The sequence below is a fragment of the Lampetra planeri genome, chromosome 2 (genome assembly GCF_965212315.1).
Source record: "Lampetra planeri chromosome 2, kcLamPlan1.2.h2, whole genome shotgun sequence".
Taxonomy (NCBI): Eukaryota; Metazoa; Chordata; class Hyperoartia; order Petromyzontiformes; family Petromyzontidae; genus Lampetra; species Lampetra planeri.
In genome coordinates this window covers 19190901-19206588 of record NC_136108.1, presented here as the reverse complement: position 1 = coordinate 19206588, position 15688 = coordinate 19190901, and the positions used below count along the sequence as shown (strand labels likewise).

Genomic DNA, 15688 nt, shown 5'->3' with positions numbered 1-15688 from the left:
CCCTGTAAGTCGCTTTGATTTACCTCGTTTCGATATTCGTCGTCGCACCTTTCAGGAACGCATCCCCGACGCTAACCGGGATATTGCTGTACCTTGCTCCTGTGCATGCGTCGATTGTATTGCTCCGTCTCCACAGTATACGTCCTCTCTGGTGCGTTCACACCTTTACTGCCACTCTAGACTCTAGACCACATTTCTTAAATCGATGTCTCATCCTGACGCTTGTTCTGTGCTCCGTGTGGTTTTCTTTCTTTCTTTGCAATTCCAAGCATGCACCTCTCCGTTTTTGTAAATTGATGCGGGGCTAACATCACTAGCCCAGGCCACTTCTTTATGACCCTTGGGCTACACCCATTTAAAACCTTCTAAAACAGTCTGCCTCAACAGCAGACCATACTTTCGCACCTGATGACGGACGCTTGTGTTGCGCCCGAAACGTCGTGATTCATTTTATTTTATACCTACGTGACTTTACCGAAAGAACCAAAGAGTATGGATTCCTGCAGTCACGAAAGCTTCAAATCAAGATTGAGGTAAATTGAATTACAATTTCTGAGAATGTAATTCACTTGATATGGCATTGATATGGCATTAGCCTCCCACTGGCGAGCATGCGAGTTAAAATCCCAACCCCGGTACCAACTGATTCTCATGGCTTGAGTACAAATGAGAACCATCTGGCAAATACCTTCGCTCTGTGGTCATCAGTTGTTGTGCTATGGAGACTGGTACCCATTATATAAATGTGGATTTCCAATGACTATCTCTGGACAATCAATGAAGATGATCACTTCCTAAAAACAATTCCAACATGGAAATATTTTGGATCCTCCATCATTTCTTGAAACCATAATCGTAAACTGGTGGCGAGATGTTAACTACCTTGCCTGGTATATAGGAGGTCGTGGGTTCGATCCCAACCCTGACGCCTGCATATTTGGAATTTGCATGTTCTCCCCGTGGTCACGTGGCTTTAAACTATTGGGTCCTCCGGTTTTTCCCTCCACATTTAGAAACATGCGTTTAGAGTATTTGGCTGCTATATATTTCCTGTGGGCCTTACTTGGTAAAATGAAAATAGTAAAAGTTTTTTCTTATTAAATGTGCATGATTACTGAGGTGGAGCAGTGGAAAAGTGGTCAGTCCACTGCGCTATTAACCAGATATTCAATTCCCGTGGCTAACATCAGTATCGAGTGTAAAACTGAACAGGCCCTGGGCCCTTTCTCCAACCCACACTACGCAACATGAAGTATACTGAAACCAACCCCATGGCTGAAACGGGGTGAGGCTTTCATCCAGCGGTGGATTGACAAAGGGCTGTATTATACAATTATCAACGTTCACTCGGGCAGACAGCTATTGTGGATATTCACTCTCTTACCTGCAACAGGGAGAAGGCAGTGCAGAGGGTAGGCTGTACAAGTCTGGACAGAACAATGCCACATTTGTATTTCTTGTGTGCAGAATACTGCATTGGAATAACACGCACTGATGCCTGACGGCAACTAATGAAAGTCAGTGTCATGTTACACCGTTTGGCGGGGTCTAGGCACACATTTATATATGGTGTTACTAGGTGATGGCTCGAATGTGTCTTAACGAGGACCCCCTTACATCATACAACCAATCCTTCTTAATCCGTGAGCCCAGACGTCTCACTTGCCGTTACCACCCGAGGTGACATCACTTTATTGGTTCGAATTTCTGTATGTGGCCAAAAACAGTGAACTGTGATAATTTTGAAAATGAGTGGGTCATCAAATAATTGACCCTTATTAGCCATATAAATGAATCTGTACTTATAAAGTTTTGACACATTAGGCGGAACCAATTTCTGATCCGGCCCATTGACTATCTGTAGCTTAATGGCATTCTGAATTGTTTATGAAAAAAATCCCAGTCGGGGATAAATGTATCACATCAACCCTCCCTGGGTCACTGAAATGTTACCCCTTTGTAGAAAGTACACAACGGTCATCTATTTCGAGCATCTACCACAGGAATGTGGAATTTTCACCACCAGTTCAGAACTGTCCATGGAGATAAAAACCGTTCCAGTCATATGACCATGGGTACACTATTATCGTTGCCTTGTATCTTTCAAAACGTACTGTTTGCAGTTTGCATTTCTCACCAAAGGGCTCCCACCCCTCGAGATATTCAAAATAAAACTTACGTAAATAATGTGAGATAAACATGACGAATGACAGGGTTTATCGTAATCCTGGAACGTATTGATGACGAATGTAAATGTTAAATTTTTATGATTACACAAAACAGTTGCTAATGATAACTGCTTGTGATTTTCCCTGAATTCTGAGCCGACACATCAAAATGGCTCCTGCGCTCGACCAAGTAACAGATCTTAGGTTTCTTCGGTAAAGTCACGTAGGTAAAAAATAAAATGAATAAAAGTAATAATATAAATAAAATAATAAATCACGTTTCAGAGGCAACACAAGTCTCCGTCATCAAAAGACAAAGAACTTGTCTTTTGGAATTTTCCTCACTTGATACTGCAAATCTAGCTGTGACGGTCCCACCTGATGACGGAGACTTGTGTTGCCTATGAAACGTCGTGATTTATTATTTTATTTCTATTATTACTTTTATTAATTTTAATACAAATTTTTACCTACGTGACTTTACCGAAGAAACCTAAGATTATGAATCCTTGCAGTCATGAAAGCTTCAAATCTAGAATTAACAGATAATACTCCTCTCCATTGGCAGCCTTTATCGAGCGGTAGAAATTCCACATTCCCATGATAGGAGCCAGTCTGAAAGTAAGACATTCACTGTGATATTCCAACAAAAGTTGTTTTCATTTTATGGACTATGAATGGGCGAACGATCGCTAATTTGGGCACGCACTTTCACTCCACAAAAATAACTCGTATGTTTTTCAGCCATAAATTATTTAATTTTCAAATTCATGGGGTGCGGTCTATGCATATGAATTTTGTTTAAAAAAAACATTTTTAAAAAATTTTATTGGATTTTTTTTTACAATAATCCCTTTGAAAGGATGGTATCTTGACATTTCAGAGAAAATGACATCTTGAAAATGTTGTAAGATAGAAATAGCAACAGGATGTGGCACACGGGTTAATGCTCATGTCAGACTAATGATCTGTCACCAACGAGGTGAGTTAAATTTTACACTCGATTTAAACCTGGTTCTCAAGTCTATTGAGTTCACAGTCTCAAGTCTGGTCACGAGTGTTAATATTCGACACTTGCTTTTACCGTAATTTGATACAAGCTCTAAAGTATATTACATTGGAATTGGCCAATCATACGATTGTTTACATGTGCGAGGAAACCGGGGTACACCCACATAAAACTCACGCGCGTTAAATAGCAGCACAATCCCATGCAGATGGAACAGGTGGAGTCCACATTGCTGTGCACACGTTCTCCTGGCAGGCCAGGGTATGGCACCTCGAAGCCCACAGGCAGGGAGTTTCAGAACATTCGTTTGATCCGCCAACCCACTCATCCGCAATGCTGGATTACAGGCACACGCCACCACGACCCGGCTAATCAGTTCCGATGTGTCATCGTCGAAGAGCATTTTCCTGACAATGCATGACTCTGCTGAGAGAATTACGAAAAGAATCTGTCTTCTGAAGAACCTTCGTCCTTCGAAGGACCTTTGTCACGTGACATGACTCCGATAACAATTGGTATACAATTGGTAATATATTAATAAAATACTATAAAGAGCTATTCCATTGCTGCATAGAAACCCATAAACATTCATTTGTAGTCAGTCACCTTGCAAAATGCATTAAGTGATTCAGTTATAAAAGCTGTGATTGATAAGTCATTGTGGATTACATTTCCAAGTCCTCTGCGAATTGTATTACTGCAATGGATTGCATTGCGCAGCCTTCCAGCGTACTTATTAACAGAGGGCGTCTAAATTTGACAATGAGTAACCCACCTGGAAAATAAGGATAAATCAAGAATAGAGGTCCCTTTAGCGATCACACGCTAGCTAGCTAGAGTTTGCTCGTGGGTAACTTGGCGAGTCTACTGATGTTTTTCAGGCCCCATACGGCTTTGAGAGCGAGGCTGGTGTTGTTGAGCAAAGAGAAGGCAGCTGGGTCTTGGGTGCGACGGTAAGCCTCCAAGCATGGCTGCAGCAGCGCGGCGGGTACACTGAAATTGATGTGCGGGTGGCTGGCACCGGTCACGTTGTCACGAGCGTTGCTGGAAACGATCCCTGCGAGTGAAATCAAGCCACAGCGTGAGAATGTTGAAGACGGGACGCGAGTAAATTAGGCAGGTTTAGGAGAGTGTTGAAGCAGAAGCAGAATTTTTTGATGTGTGGGATAGATGTGTTTCAATGCATTTCAAATAAACCAGTGACCTTGTTTTCAACCTATTAATGAACTCTCCCATTTAATGGCTTGGGAAAGGGATGTTTGGTTAGCATTGACCCTCAGCCACTCATGGGAAAAATTGTGGTCAATGTTTGTTTATTAGAGGGCATTTATTAACAGCTCATATTTCTCTTCTTTGGTTCTTTCGGTAAAGTCACGTAGAAGGGAAGTAATAAAATAATAAAAATAAAACATAATAAAATAATTCTCACGACGTTTCGGCCACAACGCAATCAGCCGTCCTCAGGTGAAACCAGGTCTGTCGAGGCGACAGCGTCTGAATGAATTATTTTATTATGTTTTATTTTTATTATTTTATTACTTCCCTTCTACGTGACTTTACCGAAAGAACCAAAGAAGATGAATCCCTGCAGTCATGAAAGCTTTAAATAGAAAAACTCATATTTCCATGTCCAATAATGAAACCCAAGCAAAGATTTACCTTCGAATGTTGAAGCACCTAAAGGTTTGCTTTAAGGATTCTTTTGTGTATTATAATAGTTTTATTATTGTTGTTCATAATGCGAACAATGTAACATCTTTATAGGGTACCCTACGGGTCTCTCTTTCAAATCAACTGAGAGCTGAATGTTACTCACCCACGTCACCAAATATAAGTGAACTGAACCACTGTCTTTCAAATCTGACAAATGCTTTCTGATTTCACCAAGAGTTTTATCAGTAAGTGCTTTAACTGAAAGCTATCTGAAGCACATACAATAATTACAATTCACAGCCCATTGCAAATAAATGTGGAGGGAAAAACCGGAGGACCCGGAAAAAAATCCACGCGACCACGGGGAGAGAGAACATGCAATTTCCAAATATACAGGCGTCAGGGTTGAGATTGAACCCACGAGTTCGTGTACACCAAGCAAGGTAATTAGCGTCTCAATTTAAAGCTTTCGTGACTGCAGAAATTCATCTTCTTGGTTCTTTCGGTAAAGTCACGTAGAAGGGAAATAATAAAATAATAAAAATGTAACATAACAAAATAATTCCCACGACGTTTCGGCCACAACGCAAGCAGCCGTCCTCAGGTGAAGAACAGGTCTGTCGGAAAGACAGCGCTTATTATTTCCCTTCTAAGTGACTTTACCGAAAGAACCAAGAAGAAGGTAATTAGCGTCTCCTAGCCACCACGGCACTCACCCAGCAGCTCGCCACTGCCGCTGCGCATCACGGCTCCTCCGCTGGCGCCCGCGTGCACGGCGCAGCTCGTGTGCAGCATGACAACTCCGCCAGCCGGGCCGCCCGCCCTGCACTCCGCTGCACCGCCTGGGAGACGAGGCGGCGCCAACTCCGTTGCCCGCAGACGGCCGTCCAGCAGCGTCACCACGGACGACATCACCCCCGAGGTGAGCGTGGGGCCGGCGCGCTTCCCAAACAGCGCAAAGCCCGCCACGAGCACGTCCTCGCCTGGGCAAGAGAGACGAAACGCCGTTAGAGCGTTTCACATCGGACACATGTTCTTGGGTCTTTCGGTAAAGTCACGGAGATAGGTTCAAGGAAAATAACAAAAACTACGACGTTTCGATCGCAACACAAGCGGTCGTCTTCAGGAAAAGGGGGGATAGCTTCCAAGGCAAACTGTTTCTAAGGGTTTGAAATTGGCGTAGCCCAAATGTCAGCAGCCAATGATAATGTAAGTGGTGGACAGCCAACCTGAAGGTGGTTGGTTTTCCACCAATCAAAGGGCTGTCAGGTGAAAATTAGCATGTTGAAGAGAGATTAGCACATTAATGGGAGATCGCAGAGCCGCAACCAAGGGGTCGGCGCGTCAAGTAACTGTGAAAGCGCAAGTTTGAAACGGGCGTAAAGCACAACTAACATCGGACGGTGGTAGGATGAGAACATCATAGCCAATTATGACTTAAACAGGTTGATTCCTTCCAATGATTGCTCAGTTTGTACCCATCTTCTCGGTTGAAATTGTGTCTGTGTCTATATATATATGTTCACATCGTACCACCTTAGTTGTGCTTTGCGCCCATTTCAAACTTGCGCTGTCACAGGGTTCACACCAACACAGCCACTTCGCGCGCCGACCCGTGCGTTGTGGCTCTGAGATCTTCCATTAACATGCTAATCTCTCATTAACATGCAAATTTTTACCTGGCAGCCCTTTGATTGGTGGAAAACCAACCACCGTCGGGTTGGGCTGCCCACCACTTACATTGTCATTGGCTGCTGACATTTGGGCTACGCCAATTTCAAACCCTTATAAACAGTTCGTCTTGGAAGCTAACCCCCCTTTTCCTGAAGACGACCGCTTGTGTTGCGATCGAAACGTCGTAGTTTTTTGTCATTTTTTGTTATTTTCTTTTCACCTATCTACGTGACTTTACCGAAAGACCCAAGAATATGAATTCCTGCAGTCACAAAAGCTTTAAGTCAAGATTCCAACACAGTTTAATGCAGACAGTGACGGTGCCGATGGTCAAATGTTGCGATCGGTGCTGTGAACCGCACTTAACCCTTTCCCGTGCACGTCCATTTCGATGACGTATATGGACGTACATGGACGTCATCGGAAGGGAACCGGAAGAAATAAAACAGCTTTATCCGCACCGAGGCTCCAACAAGGCCATGGGGAGGGCATGTGGCACAGTTTGGTGCCAGCTATCGTAGAGTGCGGTCGTGTCGCTACAGTTCTTTGCGATGAGTGCAATGTCTTTAAAAAAACAGTGGCGCTAGTCCTCTAACTAAAACTAACGCTGAGCCGCTTGTGCGTTCCGACATTCATCGGTGAACGGGGCACACCCTGCAACTTGCAGACGTCTCTGTACGTCAAAGGTTCCAATAAACTGTTTATGAGTAATGCATTCTATAAGAACCCTAATCCTAAGCAAATTATTTGCTTTATATAACTCTCTTCATGCAGAGCGTCTAACAGCGATTCTTAAACAAACCTAAAAAAGCCGTCGCCCCATAAATTCAGCTCAAATATAAGTGAGATAACATTCAACTCGTCGTTGTCAGCAAGGGGCAGTGCAGGAGTCTCTTCCCGCTCATCCACTGCCGCGTCGTGTGCCGGAGGAGACGTTAACAGCTGATGATACAGGTAGAAACAATGTTCCACACTGCCCACCAGGGATTTTTTTGTCTGTCTGTCGTGCATAAATATATAAATAATATTAACAGCTCTTTGATTGGTGGAGACTTACTGCCCGGTACGGAGAGGGGAGGGGCCTAAGGGAAGGGGGGTCAGGGGAGGGGCCTAAGGATATGGGGGGGGTGATCAGGGGAGGGGCCTGAGGGAGGGGGGTAAGGGGAGGGGCCTAAGGATATGGGGGGTGGTCAGGGGAGGGGCCTAAGGATATGGGGGGTGGTCAGGGGAGGGGCCTAAGGATATGGGGGGTGGTCAGGGGAGGGGCCTAAGGATATGGGGGGTGTCAGGGGAGGGGCCTAAGGATATGGGGGGTGGTCAGGGGAGGGGCCTAAGCAAGGAGGAGGGGCCGATAGTTAAAGGGGCTGGCTACCTGGCTGACTACCTGGCTGGCTGCCTGGCTACCTCAAGTCAAGTTATCTTTTATACAGGTAGGAACAACAGGTTCCACACTGCCCACCAGGGATTATTTGTCTGTTGTGCATATTTGTCTGTCGTGCACGAATGCGCTGTCCAACCAAGTTCCTACCTGCCCACTCCGAAGGAACGTGTTGATATAGGCACCGTTACTCACCATGTGTGGAGGGCGATCGGTGCACTCACGGGGAGTGGTAGCGTAGCGGCTAGCGCGCTGCACTATGAAGACGGTGACCCGAGTTCGATTCCCGCTCAGGTGCAACATCAGTGACGATTATCTTAACCGGTCCCGGGCCTCCCCTTGGTGGGCTCAGCCTCAAATGAGTAACTGGTGCAGTGTGTAAAACATCACCACTGGGGAGACAAAGGCTGCCGGACGTGGTGTTGGCCACACACCCCCTCGTGTGCTGTTCCGGCTTTCATAGGTACTCGCTAACAGCACTTGGTCCAACAGTCTGCTAAGGATATACGGGATATATTTGTTTTTTGTGCCCCCCACAAATGGTCAATATTTATCAAGGATTACATGCTAGACACTAAACGAATAAATGTATTTATTAGACAACATTAATATAAAAATTGTCAGTTACTGTCATTTATGTTAATGCAGCTTGTGCCTGGTTTTATGCACTGCAAGAATCCATGTGCCGGATTTCAAAACCATTGTAATACAATAACATTCAGCCAAAACAGCCACCGGCATCCAATAATTAATACACATCAGCTGTTTCTAGTAATATGACTGCAGTCGTTCGGATTATTTTGTGTCGCTACTCTCTCTCTCTCTCTCTTGTTCGTCCATCATAGTTGATGATGACCATGGCACGTTTGTCATTTTGTTGGGTTTTGATGAGTGCGCAGATGGCTGAACAGGCCAATCCAAGCCCGGAATTCTCCGTGGCACACTGGACAGGTAAGGGAGGATGCCGCTACTAGGCCCATAAAGTTTACACTAACATCGTACAGTAACGAGCTCTGATGGTAAAATGGTACAAGCACAGCTCAGTCTTCTCTCCAAGCTTCCCCTCCCCCCCCCCATTGTGCTTAACCTTTTTATATCCCTCAAGCCCCCCCCCCCTCCATTCTCGAAGGTTCCACCGACTTTACTTTCCACAGCCAATCCTCGCCCCCCCCCCTTCTCTAACGGTTCTCAACCGCTCGCTCTCCTGTCAGTCAACCGGTCGTCTCCCGGCCCTTTGCGTTTGTATCTTTCCTCCAATCACCTTCAATGATCTGCCTCTAGCCAATCCGCTCTTCCAGGCCTCTCTCTGTATCTCCCCACCGCACGTGGTCCCTCTCCCGGATTCGAGGCCTCGTTTCGCGCTCCCCGACTGCCCGCGTTTGCACGCACAGCGTACGCACGAATGCGAGGTAAAAAGCCGTCTGTTGTGTTTCGGCCTTTGCAAAAGTAAAGATGCCTTATTTGCACGATGGCAGATTCCAACTTTCCCGATTTTTTCGGTGGGGAGGGGGAAATGCTCACAATGACATTGTTTCCGTCAATAATTAATTGCGAGCCTGACACTGAAGTTGCATTCCTCACCAGCTGTGTAGTGCTGTGATATCTCCACGTGCGGAATGTGGAGGCAGGATTGAGAGAGCTTGACAACAGAGAGGTCATAGGGTGAGTCCAGGCTGGTGGCGAACAAAACTGTTCCATCCAGCCAAGTGAAGCTGTGGAAACAGTACAATCGAAATCATTCGCGAGTGGAACGGGGTACAATCCACGCAGTGTGCGATGGCAGGTGTGGTCATGTCATTCATAGAAGTATCAGTATTAAGCTCAAAGACAGAAATACATTTTTTTTTAAATGGCTATCAAACTACCAACTTTATTAATATCCAGAACTATTATTTTACTTGCTTTTTTGCCCGTCAAAAGATGGGTGTATATTGTAGTAAATCTTAAATATTCAATAAAAAATTGTTCAGCTCATGATTATTAATGAGGGGGGGGGGTTGCCCCATGTGGAGTTACGTCACCCGCTAATGGTTATTGGGGAGGGGTGCGGCATGTGGAGTGACGTCACCCCCTCATGGTTATTGGGGAGGGGTGCGGCATGTGTAGTGACGCCACTCGCTCATGATTATTAATGAGGGGAGGGGTGCGGCATGTGGAGTGAGCGACCTTCTTGTGCGTTTGTGTAAATTTCCACGTGGGCATGAATATTAATTAAGGGGGTGGGGCCTCTTTTTTCAGTGACGTCACATACGGATGTAGCACTGTGCTGCTTAGATTTATTTTTTATCGTTACTTTCTGTAAAGAAACGTCATATTTGAAGTGACTTTGCTTAATAAATTATTTAATTCAGCTCGTCCTTCCTCTGTTAGTGTAAAAATACACCCACTCATTAATATTAATGAAGGGGGGGGGGGGTGGGCCTCATGTGGAGTGACGTCACACGGGGGGTGGGCCTCATGTGGAGTGACGTCACACGGGGGGGTGGGCCTCATGTGGAGTGACGTCACACGGGGGGGGCCTCATGTGGAGTGACGTCACGTGCGGGACACACACATTCTTGGCTCATCGTAGTACGATTGGTCAAATTAGTGTGCTATGAATGTGTAAAGGTGTTATAAGCACCCTGAGAAATATAGCATAAGATAGAGAGCTGTCATATCCATGGACAGGGGGTGGGGGCATGTCCGATGGAGGGCAAGGAGGGATGAAACAGGTTTTTTGGGCGAGATCGCATAAAAATGTGTCGTTAAACCCGCCGCCACCCGACACAGCCAATTAGTAAGGTTTGTCAAGTAAACAGAACATGCCAATTCGTCACGAGTACAGCAACACCGGTGTGTTGGAGAGCCAAGCCACAACATTTACAATCTGAGTACGACGTTTCGCCAGTAATTACAACCAGCTTCATCAAGCGACAGCCAGATTTGGTGGTGGCGGGTTATACGACACATTTATATATTTACGCGATCTAACCCAAGCAACTTGTATTATGGATATTGGTCGCGAAAGCCTCTTACGTGTTAGAAAAGAGGGATGAGTTTAGAGGAGATGCAGGGAGAGAGACGGGGCAGAGGGAGGGTGGAGGAAGATGGCGGCCGAGACTGGGAGATCCACATGTGAATAAAGAGAGCCCCTTTTTCCGTGTGTTCCTTCTTACAAATGTATGTTCCAGTGTAACAATGGACGTATTGATCGTATTCCAAACGTTTATTGTTTTTATTCACAGCGATGGTGACCTTTTGTGAAAGGCATATAGATCTAAAAGTTGAAACAAACAATTGCAATATTGATCGATCTGAAAATCTGGCAGCCGTTTAAATATTATGTCTGTTATTGAAGGTGATATTAATATATATCACACTTTATTCCTACATCATATCAAGCAAGGTTCAATAACTCAATGTTAAGTACTGTGTCTCTTACGAGTACAGATAGAGGCTACCGATGAGGCACTAAGGGCCGCAGATGACAAAGACTCTACGATGACGACCAAAAACAGACACTGTTTGCCAAATTTAGAAAAGACCACATTGGTATATTTGAACTTCCTCCAAACATGGTCCTACTTACAGCTGTCTTCACAAAAAATGGTACCTTTGATGTTACAAATGTTTGAGTATAATACAGTGGGATACTATTAGTTAGCCCAAAGGGAAGCAGTGTTATAGAGTGCATGACTCACAACTCTAAAGTTACAAATTCAAATCCCCGTTTGGGTTGATGGTCTATAATCCCTCTATGGTAGTTAAATAGTGCCAGATTGTGGGAGGTCACCAGTGGTAATCCTACAGAGAGGCTGGCTTGCACAAAGTGTTCAATTTCCACCAATGGCTCACAGCTGTGCCAACTTGGATGATTTCTATGGCCATTGAAAATTACTGAAGCATTGAAGGGCCAAACATCTAAATCAGTAGCATCTTCAAAACGTCATACTCGGTTATAATGACATTGTGCGTTTACCTCTCTTCACAAGTGTCCGCCCTGATCATGACCTTCACTTTCCCATTGGGCGCCCCTTGCACCACATGTCGGCAGGTGACCACCAATCCATGAGCCGGCTCCACCATCACCCCGGAGCCCCAAGTCGCATTCTGTTCAATCAGCACCACGTTGCTCAGCCCGCCAAGCGTCCCAGTCGGACAGGAGTCCAGAATCCCCATGCAAGGTTGCATCCTGACCGATCGTAAACCCCCGATTGAGCGACTGAAATCCCCAGAAATTCTCTCGAGCGTTTGCCGGAGACTGTTCAAGATGGACGAGAAGGAGCAGACCAGGGTGAGGCCTACAAACTCGCCTGACTTCCAGAAAAGCGGCACCACGATGACTCCGGCCAGCAGCTGGTGCCCACCTGGAGCATCGGGGGAGGGGGGCGCCTCCACGAACACTGCTCCGCCCTCGGTGCCAACCATGCAGCGGGCATCGGTCGTCATCAGCTCGTTATTACTGCCAGCCAGACCGCTGACGATGCCCTTACTCAACGAGTTTAAAAAGACATCGGGGAAAAAGCTGCCAAACGGTGAGCCACAGGTGAGAACCGCTTGACCCTTGTAAAGGTCCCTTGCTAGGATATACGTCAGTTGGGAATCAAAGCCATGGCTACTCCAGCCATCCAGCGAAAGCAGAGCAAACCAACCAAGCAAGCCTGCAGCCTGCATCTGCTTTTTACTAACTTGCCACTCTGTCTCTGGCGTGCTACCTAAATGATCAATGTTATCAATAAACTTCCACTTTTCACTCTGAGGCAGCAAGTGTGACATTATTTCCATGAACTCCTTGCACGGAAACATTGTCACAATGTTCGCAGTGTGTAGCTGTTTATAAGTTGGCTTCAAATTGGGCGGCTTCGGAGAGAGAGCTCTATGTCCCGTCACGCGTGTCTGGAGAAGTCTTCCTTTTTTGTTGGCACCACTCTTGCCAAGAGTAACTGAAATCTCCAGTTCGCAGAGATCTCTGGCTTGCATGTATCCTTTCTTTTGGGCATTTTCAGAATCCAGATCTGTCAAAAATGGAATAAATGCACTGATGGGACAGAGTACCAAGCCTTGTCTGGAATCCAGAAGGATTCCACTACAACTGCTTTGCTCCAGTTCAGAATCGCAGGGATGGGCTACCGAGTCTCGAGGACTGGGAGGCCGGCTGTCATGGTCTGCGGTATCACGATGGGATCTGATGTTGACAATGCAGCACACATTTTCTGCCATCTGGAATACCTGTTGAGGAAAATAAAATAAATATAAGCACAGACCTGAACAAAACTGAGGATCACCATGCAGTAAAATTATAACAAAAACAATTGAGTGAAAAAATACGAGTAAAAAATATTGTGTTTTGTGAGCAATTTATTTTTGTCTTTCAGCAATTCTGCAGATTAATTTCCATGACCCTGAAGACCACGGGTGTCGGGAATCAGTGGTCGAGAGTGAATGCATTGTCCTTTTCAAGCGGGTTTCAGTTCCAATTATCAGACCTTTTAAAGTGGGCAAATATTTATTTTAAAAAAGTAGTAAACCATTCCAGGGTAAAGCCAAGGAGGAGCAAGTCACTGAATGTTCTGATATTTCAGCCCCTGCCTCTACTTTTAACCATTGAAGCCAGCAAGGGTACACACAGGGCCTTGGGTGGCTCCGGTGATATTCTCTCGATTGCAGATTTGTCTCATGGGATTCTTAAGGAACTGGTGAAAACCCATGACATATGGGTGCAGGGGACCAAGTGAGGAGACCCTCCAGAGTTCAACGGTGGTGGACCAGGTGGCGTGTGGCTGGAGCCCTAGAATCCTCAGAGCCCCTGAATGAGAATAAACGTGGCAAGGCTTGTGGAGATTAGGGAAGTTTCATAAATCCCAGGAGAAGTGAGGGGATCAGCATTCTGCTTGTGATTCTTTATTGTAGCGAAGACATCCGGGGGAACACTGAGCGATTCTTGACCTCCAGTGGCTGAAATAAAAACGATTAAACTATTTTTTTTATTTGACCAGGTAAGGCCCACTAGGCTACAAAGCCCTTCTTCAGATTGGACCTGGAGACAAATGATAGCTCAACGAAGTGGCTGATCACGTGGAAATTTATAGCAGCCAAATACTCCAAACGCATGTTTCTAAATATTGTGGGGCGGGTAAGAACATTACACAACAGTAAAATAAACACATGATAGTAGTGCAAAGCACAAGGTAGACAAATCACCAAAACGCATACAAATACAACTAAACCATCCCCTTCCTACCAGGCAATGCCCACTGAGGCCTATACATTCACCAAATATGATATTTTTGTTTTTAATATAAACGTTTATAAGAAAAGCATTTTTCTTGGCGGGGCAAAATCAATGCGGGATATTGTACAACAAATGGGTATTGTATCAGACCACAAATAGTTTTGGGTACAAGGCATTTCCTTTGATAAAATTTGTAATATTTTTTTAAACCTTTTTCAAAACACGCTTTTATGAAATGTACTAGTAATGGAAGAACTCCACGACTCCATGAAGTGCCCCAAACCTTGCCATAACGTAAGAAACCGTGGTCAATTACAGCCAACGTCAGTTGACTGTGGACAATTAGACCCAAGCCGAAACATAACATGTAAAAAAGAATGTTGAAAAATTGTTTTTATGATAGAATATAGTATTGTCATCAGTTTGACATAAGTATACCAAGTTTGCAGTCGATACCACATTGGGAAGTGGATTAAAATTGAGTTACAAGATTGGAGGATACGACAAACAATAACAGAGTGAGTTAAATGAAAGCGTGTAAAAAAATACCCGTGTACCATGTTTCCATGGCAGAAACATTAACAATAGTTTTAAATGGATACGTGAATAAACCATCGTGTCGAGTTTTATGAACGCTTGTCCGGAAAATCAGTGAGTGGAACTCGCAGAGGGCAGCGAAAGAGAAAATAACCATCGTTGTTAAAATCGTTGGATTTATTTTCGCATTTTAAAACAGCAAATTGTGTGGGGAAGGGCTACTTGGGAAAGTCGTATAGGTCGCGGCATTCCCAGTGAGATGCGCAACCTGCTTGATAAACCCTGCACGATGGGTCTTGTGTGTGAGTTGGCAACAGATAAACTCACATCAGAGGAGGTTCAAAGGTCAGTGAAGTCACGGGCAAGGGCACAGACACAGACCACCCTCAGAAATTAAAACCTCTTCACGGGGGATTATTTTATACCGCGATAACAAAACAACAACCACGAACAGGACAAATATACTACCTTTCACACATCAACCAAGTGCCAATGCGAACGTGTTTGTATCACAGCAATGTAACTGCTCGCAACATTCACACATTTATGTAAGCGTTAAGATACGCGTGTAAGAATGTATGCACGCGTGTGTTCATACAAACCTCCCCCATTATATGCACAATCAACAACGGCAAAGCTGCAACTGTTTATAATTATGTTCACATAATTCAAGAGTAAACTTACGATACACACACACACGTGTGAGTACAAACACACAACGCAATGACTTCCGGGTCAGACTGTACCATGTGGGGAGGGGGGGAGTCGAGTGAGAGTTTGGACTGCACCACTTACACACAAGGAGAGGAGGGGAGGGGTAACTCAGAGATTTGGACTGAACCATTCACACGGCGAGAGGGGGGAGACAGGTCACAGATTGGACTGAACCACTCACACGAGAGAGGGAGGGGGAGTCAGGTCACAGATTGGACTGAACCACTCACACGAGAGAGGGAGGGGGAGTCAGGTCACAGATTGGACTGAACCATTCACACGAGAGTGCTGCATCCGTTGGAAGGTGTCAAGGAATCGACTGTGAGAACAATTTATTTCTC

General features: G+C 45.2%; 1 protein-coding gene across 3 annotated transcripts; it reads right to left on the bottom strand.

The window, feature by feature from the left end:
- Window positions 1-2904: 2904 nt before the first annotated feature.
- On the bottom strand, window positions 2905-15409 carry TYSND1 (trypsin like peroxisomal matrix peptidase 1). 3 transcript variants are annotated; one of them, XM_078609703.1, is made up of 5 exons: window positions 15380-15409; window positions 11844-13093; window positions 9464-9594; window positions 5547-5813; window positions 2905-4234 (listed from the first exon to the last, which is right to left on the bottom strand). In XM_078609703.1, the coding sequence occupies exons 1-5, from the start codon at window positions 15380-15382 to the stop codon at window positions 4011-4013; spliced, it is 1875 nt and encodes a 624-aa protein (XP_078465829.1). In that variant the 5' UTR covers window positions 15383-15409; the 3' UTR covers window positions 2905-4010. The 3 variants fall into 3 exon arrangements, with proteins under 3 accessions (XP_078465829.1, XP_078465820.1, XP_078465838.1); XM_078609694.1 differs by lacking the exon at window positions 15380-15409 and adding an exon at window positions 15236-15377; XM_078609712.1 differs by lacking the exon at window positions 15380-15409 and adding an exon at window positions 15318-15366.
- Window positions 15410-15688: the final 279 nt, after the last annotated feature.